At 43.2% G+C, this 12,378-nt stretch overlaps 1 protein-coding gene across 1 annotated transcript in view; it reads left to right on the top strand.

Annotated features, from left to right (window-relative positions):
- The first annotated feature begins 8,703 nt into the window (after positions 1-8,703).
- Positions 8,704-12,378, top strand: part of LRRC75A (leucine rich repeat containing 75A) — a 58,484-nt gene continuing 54,809 nt past the window's right edge. Inside the window, exon 1 of the mRNA XM_081312672.1 lies at positions 8,704-9,478. Within this exon, the coding sequence (XP_081168798.1) occupies positions 9,182-9,478 (297 nt within the window). The 5' untranslated portion in view covers positions 8,704-9,181. The remainder of the gene's footprint in view (positions 9,479-12,378) is intronic.

Here is a 12,378-nt window from a genome sequence, read left to right as displayed (position 1 = left end):
GGGTAGGTAGTCTCTTTGGATGGGCCAAACTATTGCCTTGATGCATCCTGAAGCACTTTTTCTGCTGATTTGTTTGTGAATAGAAGTGACAAACTGTCTAGAGCTGTGGAGAACAGATGAACTCTGTTTAGCTCTGGACACTGCACAAGTTTTACTCCCCGCAACTCTTTTTGGCCCCCATCCTGATTCTTAGCATTCATAACTTTGGTCAGCTTCCTTCTTTCAAGGAACACAGGATATTGTATCTTGACATTACTCTGAAAACACTGCTAATTGCCTTAATGACTTTTCCATTTTCTCCTTTGGTAGCAGCATCTTCCCGCATTGGCAATTGTTTGCACTTTCTGCTATGATGATGCTCACAGTAGATGTCCTTTTCAAATGTCTCCATCAAATAACAGGTTGCTTGTTTTGTTCAAAAAGATTTCTTATTAAGTTAATTTGTTTGCTTGATATCTTGATATATTTCCAAGAGAGGGGAGATATCCACATTCTAGTGTTGAACGGCAAATGGACTGAAATAAAGACAGCATTGTGTTTTTTAATAGCATTCCCTTCCGATGGTTTTAAATGTACTAGCTTGGGAAATAGATTGTGGAATTGGGGGGGGGAACAATGCTATATTTCTACTTTTTGCTTTTATGGTCCATTCTAGATAGGAACTACTGATGGTTCAGGAATGATTCTCAGGCAGTGGAGGGCTACAGTGGGTTATAGGGTTTTGGTGAAAAAATCCAGGCAAGAGGGTACAAATGGAATACTGCAGTGGCTGTTTGGATCATATTGATCTTGCCTTTTTTCTTTTTTTATGTTCGCTTATTACTTGAATCAGTTTGATTCTGTTTGTTTTCTTTTACAATCTGCCGCTTCTGTTGGTCTCTGGCCAACAGCATATCAGGGTTTCCCAACCTTGGCAAGTTTAACATGCATGGATGTCAACTCCCAGAGTTCCCCAGTATGGCTGGCTGAGGAATTCTGGGAATTGAAGTCCACATGTCTTTAAAATGCCAAGGTTAGGAAACCCTGCAGTATATGAAGGTTCCCAAGGTTAGTTCCCTCCCCTTAGCCTCCCGCTGCAGGTTACAGTCTTCTCAGCAGCAGAATTAAGATGGCATTTAATTTGTCTCTGAGCCTGGTGGTCAGTGATTTGTTAATGCAATTTTTCTCCTAGGTTAAATTTTTTTGTGTTTGTAAGATGTGGATATTGCTTTGCAAAAATAAAGTTTATTATCAATCCTATTGACAAAATGGGAACCTGAAGTATTTTATTGAGTATGAGTGGGCTCATTCTGTTTGCTCATGTTATGGTCTACTTTTCATAGTTGAGAAACAAATGAATCTCCTTAGAAGAAATTTAGGTCAGGCTTGTTAGAAGGAAATTTTACATCAGATTTCTCAATTAGAGAAATTAAAATGTTTATGTAGTGCTTTTATACCACGCTATGACAGGAATTCTCTGCATATGATAGTTAAGTTATTATAAAAATAAATTAGATAAAACAAGATTAAAATCAGAACTGCAAAACATAAACATGAGGAATAGGAATAGGAATTATGATTAATTCAATAGAAACCACAGAATAGCAACACAACATTAAAATTCTTTAAAAAAAACCTAGCAATTTCCTACTGAGTTCTGACCAGCACACTATAGGTCTTGGTTATTATTCACTGAAAAAAAAATACTTTGCATGGATTAGACCAATCCCCTTTTACAAACAAAGAAGATATCCAAAGTCCCATTTTTGTTGCACAGAAGAGTGAGCTATAAATGTTGAAAAGACAAGGTAGAATTTTTTCGAAGAAGAAAGTTTTAGCATCTACTTCATTGGCTGCAGCATTTACAGGTTGCAAGAAAGTGCATTATTCATGATCTAGAACAATTGGACAACACTGTCCAAGTCCCGAATTTGCTTAGAGACCTTGAGGAATAAGAAAAACCCAGTGTGTGAAATGGGAGATCCTAATATAAACTTCTGATTAAAAAACATGGCTACTTTGGAAGTTCGGCAACCACCTGTGGCTTTGATCCAGAGAAACCACCTTCATAATATTCTTTCAGCAGTTTCATCCAAGGGACTTGCTAAATCAAACACTGGACTGATGGTGGATGTCCAAATATCATCTACTTGTCACGTCGTTGGTTATGGCTATGGAAAAAGAACCCATATTGTTGGTCCTGTGAATTTATATAGTCACTTTTTATAACTGTCCACTTGATAGACAACTTAAAAGTAGTATACAGTATTACAAAAATATAAAATAAAACCAAACTTAAAGCAAATTTTGCCAGATGCAATTCAACAACCAACAGCAATCCAGATGGGTCACGAGACCTCTTCACACCCAATGCCTGGGGCAATAGCCAAGTCTTCAAAACCTTAAAAAAGTCAGTGTTGGGGCCATCTGGATATTATGAGGAATAGATTCCATAGTGTAGGTGCACCAACAGAAAAGGCGTCTTTTTTAGTCCCACCATATGACATTGCTTAATCATAATAGTAAAGTTGGAAGGGACCTTGGAGGTCATCTAGTCCAACCCCCTGCTCAGGCAGGAAACCCTATACCATTTCAGACAAATGGCTGTCCAGTCTCTCCTTAAAAACTTCCAGTGTTGGAGCATTTACCACTTCTGGAGGCAGGTTGTTCCACTGGTTAGTTGTTCTAACTGTCAGGAAGCTTCTCCTTAGTTCTAGGTTGCTTCTCTCCTTGACTAGTTTCCATCCGTTGCTTCTTGTCCTGCTTTCAGGTGCTTTGGAGAATAGCTTGGCTCCCTCTTCTTTGTGGCAGCCCCTGAGATATTGGAACACTGCTATCATGTCACCCCTAGTTCTTCTCTTTATTAAACTAGACATACTCTTCCAGCAGCCGTTCCTTATATGTTTTAGCCTCATCTTTGTTGCTCTTCTCTGTACTCTTTCCAGTCTCAACATCTTTACATTGTGGTGACCAAAACTGGATGCAGTATTCCAAGTGTGGCCTTACCAAGGCATTGTAAAGTGGCATTAATACTTTATTTATTTTTTATTTTTTATTTTAATTCCATTTATATCCCGCCCTTCTCCGAAGACTCAGGGCGGCTTACAAGCTTAGCAGTAGCCTTCATTCTATGTATATGCCTGCTTATTAGGGCTTTCACACACACACCCAAGCGGCATTATTACAAAGTCAGCTTAATTGCCCCCAACAATCTGGGTCCTCACACTTCACATGATCTTGATTCTATCTCTCTGTTAATGCAGCCTAGCACTGTATTGGCTTTTTTGGCAGCTGCAGCACACTGCTGGCTCATATTGAAGTGATTGTCCACTAGGACTCCGAGATCCCTCTCAGTTATTACTATTGAGCAAGGTACCCCCTATACTATACCTGTACATTTGGTTTTTCTTGCCTAAATGTAGAACCTTTCTTTTTTCACCATTGAATTTCATTTTATTAGATAGCGCCCAGTGTTCAAGTCTGTCCAGATCCTCCTGTATCTTAAGCCCGTCTTCTGGAGTGTTGGCTATTCTTGCCAGCTTGGTGTCGCCTGCAAATTTGATGAGTTCCCCATCTATCCCCTCATCCAAATCATTGATGAAGATGTTAAAGAGCACTGGGCCCAGAACAGAGCCCTGGGGCACTCCACTACACACTTCCCTCCATGTAGATGCGGTTCCATTGAGGACCACATGCTGAGTACGGTCGGTCAGCCAGCTACGAATCCATCTGGTGGTGATGCTGTCTAACAGGACTCTGAGCATGCCAAGTTTATCGGATTTTATTCACCAGGTTGAAATAATTAGAAATAGGTGATCTTGCAAATAACCAGGTTCTGTGCTTTGATAACCAGTGACTTGCACTTGAAAGCCTGCTGGCAACCAGTGTGGCTCACAAAGTAGCAATGCTATGTGGGTGTAGCAAGGTACTAATTATGCTGCTGCGTTCTGGACCAGCTGTAGTTTCAAAGTGGTCTTCAATGTACAACAAAAGGGAATCTAGACAAGGAAACTGAAATATGAGGGACTGTGAATATAACCTGCTGATCCAGGAATTGGAGTAACTGAAGCATAAGATGGATTTATGTGAAGATCCCCCAAACCATGACTGCCACCTATCCTTCAAGGAAGAACTGAGATTAGGAATACCCTCAAAATGTATACTAGATCTATTAGTATAATTAATGGTAAGGCCAATGGGGCGTACAACTACATTCAGAACCAAAGATAGAAAATCCCTAGATTCAAGAGGCCTCAAAATCCATAGTTAATCAGTCTTGATAACTTTAATTCTCTGTCTGTTTTTGATCCATACCCTTTGAGATACCAAGACAGCTTGGATATACCTGATGATACCCAGCTCTATAGCAATGACCTCATTCAGTGGTGTCGTGTGCTGTAGATGTTAAGTGGGTGCAGAGAGGTACCTGTACCCACAAAGCAAGGGTCAATGACTCTCCTTTCCCCCACACTCTGAAGATTTGGAACCAACTTGGAGAAAAGGAAGCATATCATGTCTCCCACTTGTAAAATCAAACACATCCAGAAGGATACCAAGACTGGTGGTATCAAGGGTCACCAAGAAATCAAAGAGGGTCAGGATGGCTATTCCACCCCCACCCTAGTCCCACCATAGGGGTGATCAATATTGTTTTGGTCCTATGACCAGGCCTGAAACACAACTAAAAGGGATCCAGAAAACCTTGGATTTAAAGCATTCTGAAGCTGCAGCCTGCCCATTTTCTCCACAACCCTGCCCAAGGGAAAGCTGGAAATGGCTCAGAAATGATTCCCTAAGGAGGAAACCTCACTCAAGAATGAATTCACCAATGACTAGACAACCTCCTGGGAGGCCTGGCCCTTGTGCAACCCAGGAAGGACATGGATCTGATACACAAGTGGCTATACTCAGAGTCCATCCAAGCTCTGTCCATTCCTCGGGACAAATAGGCTAAACTCATTTCAGATAACCACAGGACGTGGATGGGTAGAGTTCAACTCTGAGTAAATCCAAACAACCTTATCCAATAGGTTTCTCAAGAAGTCCTTTCAAAGGTCAAATAATCTGACCCACTCTTATCTAGGAAGAATGGGCTACCTTAAACAGGACTGCCAAAGAGCAATTTGTTGATGCAAATAGAGTGGAAAAATACCTATGTTTTGCCTTTCTTATTTTCATGGTACGAAGGCAATTTGGAAATAAACTTCCGTTTGGTTATCAATGACAGGCACTCGCAGATACAGAACGTTTACTATACATATTAGAAAACTACAACATTACATTACTTTTTGACGTAATCGCCATTCAAATTGAGGCACTTGTCATAACGCCTTACAAGGTTTGAAATTCCTTAGTAGTAGTCGTTCGGTGCCAAATCTGGGCTATGGGGGGGATGATGATGATCAAAAACATCACAACGGAACTGCTTCAAAAGTACTTGGGTGCGTCTAGTGGTGTGCGGGCAAGCATTATCGTGAACCAACACCACACCGGAAGTCAGCATGCCTCAACGTTTGTTATGGATGGCTTGTCTTGAGTTTTCGTAATGTTTCACAGTAGACTTCTGAATTGATGGTCGAACAACGCTCCATGAACTTCACTAGCAGTACTCCTTTGGCATCTTCACATTTGATGGGATTTTCTATGGTACCACCATGGTGTTTGTTTACGATAATGCTCGCCTGCTAAGGAATTTCAAACTTTGTAAGACGTTATGACAAGTGCCTCAATTTGAATGGCGATTATGTCAAAAAGTAATGTAATGCTGTAGTTTTCTAATGCGTATAAGAAAAGTTCTGTATCTGCAAGTGTCTGTCATTGATAACCAAACAGAGGTTTATTTCCGAATTGCCCTCATATAAACCTTAATAAAGTTTCTTAATCTATTTCTGGCCAAATTTGCCCTTTTTCTTTCTCTAGAAGTGAAAGAAGTGCTCTCATGTCTTATTTCATTTCAACTCTGTAAGTTCCTCTGAAAATCAGGGGGAGAATCCTCTGGGATCTTGGAATTCATTTGGTATTAATGTTTTTATACCTCAGTATAATTTCATAATTAGTTATATTTACAAAGTTATATTTGAACCTTAGAATACTGTCATCGCTGGAACCTTAAAGGATCAAATATTCATTATGACATTACAGTTTATAATTGCAGTCTTGTGTCAGCCTGAGTATTTTGAGAAGTTTCTTACTAATTTTGAAAGTAATTACAAAAAAAGTACATTGACATTAGAATGGGGAATAGATGCCAGAATTAGAAGCTTTTGTCCTATAAAGATGTATGTTTCAGAAACATGAAATGTATGGTTATATACCCATGAACACACCCATATTGTTTCCAGGGACCAACATGGAAGTGGTTTGCCAGTGGCTTATTCAGATGTCTTTTTAATCTCCCAGTTTAGCTAAGGTTGCTGAGCTTTATGTAATTCTTATCCAAGCCCAATACTGCTTTCTGAAATTACTCAAGGTTGGCTACATCTTTGTAAGAGAAGAGGGAGAGCCTGGGGTGGAGTCAAGAAAGGAATTAGCCTGGAGTCCTTATGTTCCCACAAGCAATCCAAGTCCGCCCCTCCCCCCCGAATTCCATTAACTCTTATCTAATGCCAATTTAATACTGACTGTTAGTTGACTAGATTCTTGTGTATAAGCATGAGTAATAAATTAGCTTAACTGGAACTTAACATGTCCTGATTCTTCACGCCTGACAGGCTTTGTTTCATGAACAAATGTTGTAGAACAGATATTAACAGAGATGTCCGTTTTGATAATTTTGATTGTCTCAGCTCTGTATAATTGGGAGTGTTGTTGGGTTGCTTCAAATAATATTTCCCAGTGGAAAATCAATTCACAATATGTATACTGTTCATTATTTCTGACTAGGAAAGTAAAAGGAGGTTCCATGGGATCTGGAATAGCATTTTTAAAAGTGAATCTCAGAGAAGCTGAAAATCTGTAAGAAACTAAAGGGTAAGGTAAATACAGAGAAGACTTGTTGTAATACTATAGTTAGAGCACTAAACCACACAGCAATGCTGAATGAAATCTTCTAAGACTAGTTAGAAGAAATCTGCTTCTTCTTTTTTTTTAAAAAAAAACCCACCCTCATTTCTAGCTATGAAAATGGTAAATCACTTTTGAAATCTTGCAAGCAAATTGCAAACACTTGTCCAGGCAGTTCTGGGGAGTTAGGATTGATCCAAAGGTATCAAAAGGTTCAAGTGGTGTTATGGTGGCTCACTGACTTGTAGGATTGAATCATTAAGTTAGACAATATTCTGAAGGAAAACTCTGGTTGTAACGTCCTGAGTTATTTAAAGGGCCACAAATAGAACTTCTTAGTTTTAAGAGATAAGCAATAGCAATCTGCCCACAAAATTATCTGATTTCAGTGAATTTCTCAGTCAAAGCTACCAGAGAATAAAACTAGTCAAGACTCCCCCCATCCAACACTCAGAGAAAAGACAGGATCTGAATAAAATTGATAAGGATTCACAAGGGACGCGGTGGCTCAGTGGGTTAGGACGCTGAGCTTGTCGATCAGAAGGTCGGCAGTTTGGCGGGTTGAATCCCGAGTGCCGCGTAACAGAGTGAGCACCTGTTACTCGTCCCAGCTCCTGCCAACCTAGCAGTTCGAAAGCACGTAAAAATGCAAGTAGAAAAATAGGCACCACTCCGGTGGGAAGGTAACGGCGTTCCGTGCGCCTTTGGCGTCTAGTCATGCCGGCCACATGACCACGGAGACGTCCTCGGACAAGCGCTGGCTCTTTGGCTTTGAAACGGAGATGAGCACTGGCCCCTAGAGTCGGAAACGACTAGCACACATGTGCGGGGGGGGGGAACCTTCACCTTCACCTTCAACCCAAAGTGCTTTTTTTCAAAAGTCAACTGGACTTTGTTTTCCCTTGAAGACGTTTCGCTTCTCAGCCCAGAAGCTTCTTCAGAACTGGACTTTGTATTTCCTTGAAGCTTCTGGGATGAGAAAGCGAAACGTCTTCAAGGAAAAACAAAGTCCAGTTGCCTTTTGAAAAAAGCACTTCGGGACAACCATGACTGAGCATCTTCATAGTCACTGGACCTGAAATACCAGTGAGCTACTCAACGGACCACCTCTTGCCTTGAGGTCCCTTGGCAGCCGCCCCCCGTTCCCCAAGACGACGCTTTCAGACCTAACGAGAGATCACGACGTCCTTGCGAAGCATGAAGCCTCAACCGGTTTTGTTTTTTAATCGAAGGGCGGGGCTGGACCAACCCGCCTCCCTGTCGGCGCGATGGGAACGAGGCTTCGGGTGGGGAGTTCGAGAGACAGAGAAGGCAGAGAGCGTGCAGCGGCTGTTTCAGACGGTACTTCCCGAAAGACCGGCGAGCGGCGCGCAGCCAGAGGGCAGAAGGAATTCGCCCGCCCGCCCCCTCCCTCGCTCGCTGGCGGCGGAAGCGAAGCCGGGATCCGCTCAGTCGCTCCCTCTCCCTTCCCCGCCTTCCCCCAGGGGATGTTTCTCGGCTCCTTTCGCGCCAGAGAGGACGCGCGCTCTGCACGTGCTCAGAGAGACGCTCGTCACGTGCTCCCGGCCCAAACAGGAGGCGGCGGTTGTGCATTTTCGCCCCCTTCGGCAGGCGGAGCGAGGAGGATAGCCAGAAGGACGGGCGCGCGCAGGCAAGCAGGCAGGCAGGCAGAGACGCGACCAGCCAGGAAGGGGTTGTGACTGGCCCAGCCCAGTTGCAGCTCCAGGCGAATCGTAGCGGGGGAGGAGGAGGGAGAAGGAGAAGGAGGGAGGCGGCCTGGCTCGTTCGCCGTTGGCGGCTCGGTCCGGCTGGGTGCGATTGCCCTCGCCCGGCCCGCGCATACCTCCTCCCGACTCCGGCGACGCCCATTCTGCGCTCGGTCCGGATGTGCAACAGTTTCCCCGAAGTTGCGCCCGAAGCTAGCAGGCGGACGCTCGGGAGGTTGATGAGCGAAAGGGTGGAAGGACGAGAGCAGACGGGCTGGTAGGCGGCAGCTCGCCCCGCGTGAAGCGCCGGAGAGGGGCATCCATCCATCCGCCGGGGCTGACAGGAGATGCTCGGAGACGCCGTCCTTTCTGCCCTCTCGGCGCTGCGGCTGCTCGGGTTAGCCTCTCTCTCTGGGCAGGAGCCGAGGATGTCCTCCTGAAGGCCGGGAGAGAGAGAGAGAGAGAGAGGGAGGAAGAGTGGGCTTTGCTCCAGTATGGGCGCCAAACAGACCAAGGGTTGCTCGCTGCCCGGCTCCGCCGGTAGCGGTAGTAGCAGCAGCAGCAGCCCCCAGGGTCCCCTCTCCGCCAGTCGCCGACGGATTTTGCCTTCTCGGGAGCGCGGAAACTTCTTGGCGTCCCTCGTAGTACGATCGAGTGAAAAGTTTGGCAAAGGGGCTGGCGGCAGCCTCCCCCCGTACCATCGCCGGATCGTCCTGATCCAAGATATGCTGAGGATGTTGAAACAAGGCAGGCACGAGGAGGCAACTGATCTGCTGAAGTACCTGCGCCAGGTAAGAAGATGGGATCTCAGCAGGGATCTTGGGCGGGGTGGGGGGGACGACTGACACACTCCAACAACAGTAGGCGATGTCTGGATGGATGTACTGGACCTTACAGTTCCTGCTGGGCATATTCGACATGCTTGGCTTATTAGTATGTACTTAACCGAGGAGAAAGCCAGAGAATTGTTCTAACCAATTAATAGAATTGGGGTTTGACCCACTGAAGTGGAGGAATGTGGAAATGAGAAATTGGGAGTGGGTTATGGTTAAGTTGGCATAGCTACGGGCTGAGAGGCATTAGTCAATGTGGCAGATTGGCAAAGTTCTCCATTTGACTTTGAGCCAGGAAGATTCTTTGGCATAAAGCCAAGAGATACAATTGAAAAAGGAAGCTCTTGAATGAATTTTCAAAGGGGATTTCAGTGACTTATCTTGAGTGAAGAAGAGTTGGAGGTCCCTGAAAAGAATGTCCTCCACATTCTGTAAGATCAAAAGAGGATTGTGTACCACAGTGAGCAAATAAAGAATAACTGTTTGTACAAAAGTCCCTTCAAAGTAATCTTTGCATCCATTCAGTTCTCAGCTCTGTCACAACATAGTCATTTTTGCATTTTCTTACTCTGTAGAGAAACTCAGATAGGTTGGAGCTGACTGTGGTCCTTCCCATTAAGGAGCTGGTTTCGGTTAGGGTGAAACTCATGGTAGTCACCTTAGAGGTGAAAAGAAGATTTTCTTCAAAGTTGTGATAGAGTTTAGATCTTTTACTAAACCAGTAAAAGTTGTAAACCAAGCTTTTCTGTGGTCTAAAATCTATCTAATGCCACAGGAAAGCATGTTTAAGCAAGTTGTAGCTCAGTCATTGTTTTCTTACTATTGGTGGGCTTGGTGACCCCTGGAAACAATTGTATGGGATACTTTTCCGTTCTGGCATTTAAGGGGCTGTGTAGAAATCCAGATTTGAAGGGAGAAGTGACTCAGAACATCCGTAGGTGCACATGTAGCACCTGTTGGCAGCTTCTTAAAGGTGTCGTATTTTTTCCTGGGCTTATGGCTCCCCTCCACAGCTGTCGTATGTTTCAAGGAAAAGAGAACTTGAAGGGTTGTCAACAAATGTTACATGCATGTTTATGGGTCCTTTGGATCATATTTTTTTCTTCAAATCCAGACCTCTGCACGGCACTAAAAGCAATAATAAAGGAAGTATCCCAATTTAGAGCATAGCATTTTGTTACACAGATGGATGGGTTGAAAACAATTGGACTGCATAATCTGCTCAATAAAACTCCTAGATGTAACCTATCAATTTATATCACTTGACCTGCTATGTGAAAAGTGTAGCAAGGATTATTTGATTGACTTTACTCCGCGTCTGACAGAGACAAATTCTGGCACTCAACTACTGTATCCGATGTGTTCAGGTTTTTCCTCTCTTCTCTGGATATGTTGATTCATAGCATGCAGATTTTTCTTCAGTAGCAAAGGCAGCCCAGTTGATTTGCAAGTGTATGCACAGGAAAAAAGACTACGTAATATGGAAGATTATTTGTATATCAACTATAAAGATGGGGGGATTTGAGGAAGATGAGTCTTATGCCATACTTGCCAAGATCAAATGCAAATGCTAGTATAATTGTTTTCTGTTTTGCTTTGTTTTTTGCTACAGTACAGAGATTAACAACATGTTTAAATCCCGCTGCCCGATGTTTCTTGGCAATAATTGAATTACATTTGTTGAGAATTAATTAAAGGGAGTCTGGCCTGGCCTAGTGAACCCTGTGGATTACTTGACATATTTCCTTGCACCGTTGCAGTGCACGGAGCCCCGTAGGAGTACATTTCATTTAAGTTGGGTTAATAAAATTAATTTATCCTACTTAAAATTAACCCCCCAAACTTATAGAAATTATCTTTGTTGAATGCCGAGAATTCCCAGTTTGTCCCTCTCCCATTACAGTTTCCAGCTTTCCCCCAGAGCAGGAATTGTTGTTAATTTGTTATGTTCCTTTGCGAGATCTTAGCCAAAGGTTCACCAGTTTAGCTGAACTGGATGTTCCAGAGAGGGAATACAAATGATAGAATTAACAAAATAAGCTCTGTTCTGGTGGGAACCATAATAACTGACAATATCAGAGACATCCAAATCTCTTGATTGTCTGGCTATTAAAACCCCTTTCCGTGGGTGGTTTCTTGAGCTCAGCTTGGAAATTGCTCCTTAGGAAGACTTCTTATTTATTGAGTTTCTTGCAGTAGCATTTCTAGGATAAGTTCTCCCCCACTCCAGACTGCATTAAAATGTAAAAGTAGGACTGGATATTGGAAAAACAGTCTGAAAAAAAGGCAAGTTGTGGGTGCTTCATCACGGGAGGTTTTTAAGAAAAGACTAGACAGCCACCTGTCTGAAATGGTATAGGGTCTCCTGCCTGAGCAGGGGGTTGGACTAGAAGACCTCCAAGGTCCCTTCCAGCTCTATTCTGATTGATTGAGACCAGAACCAAGTCTTGGATTGCAACAGATACTTCAATATTATTGAGATGAAGACTAGAAAATGGTTGGATTATGATAACATGTGTTTTATCATTTGCTAATAAAATACCTCCATGAGGGAGAGATGTTTGGGCATTTGCAGAGGGGCTGTCATAGTGAATGGGGCCAGCTACAAAACATTAATTTTCCAGATGAGCACCCTTCCCAAGAAGAGCACTAAGTTGCAGTCATTCATCGCTTTTATTTTCTAAGAATTCCTGTGGGGAACCCAAATGTCTGCTGGTTGCAGGGAGTTTGCTTTGCAATGTGCCAAATTTCCATTTCTTTAAAATGGATATATTTAAAAAAAAGGGGAAAAAATGGAGCAAGGAGCTTAGCAAAGGTGACTGTGGGCAAATTGGTGCCCAAAGGTATAAGTTGCCCTC

This window comes from Vipera berus, assembly GCF_964194415.1.
Source record: "Vipera berus genome assembly, chromosome: 1".
NCBI classification, from domain to species: domain Eukaryota; kingdom Metazoa; phylum Chordata; class Lepidosauria; order Squamata; family Viperidae; genus Vipera; species Vipera berus.
The sequence above is the reverse complement of the archived record's forward strand: the minus strand, read 5'-3'. Positions and strand labels throughout refer to the sequence as shown.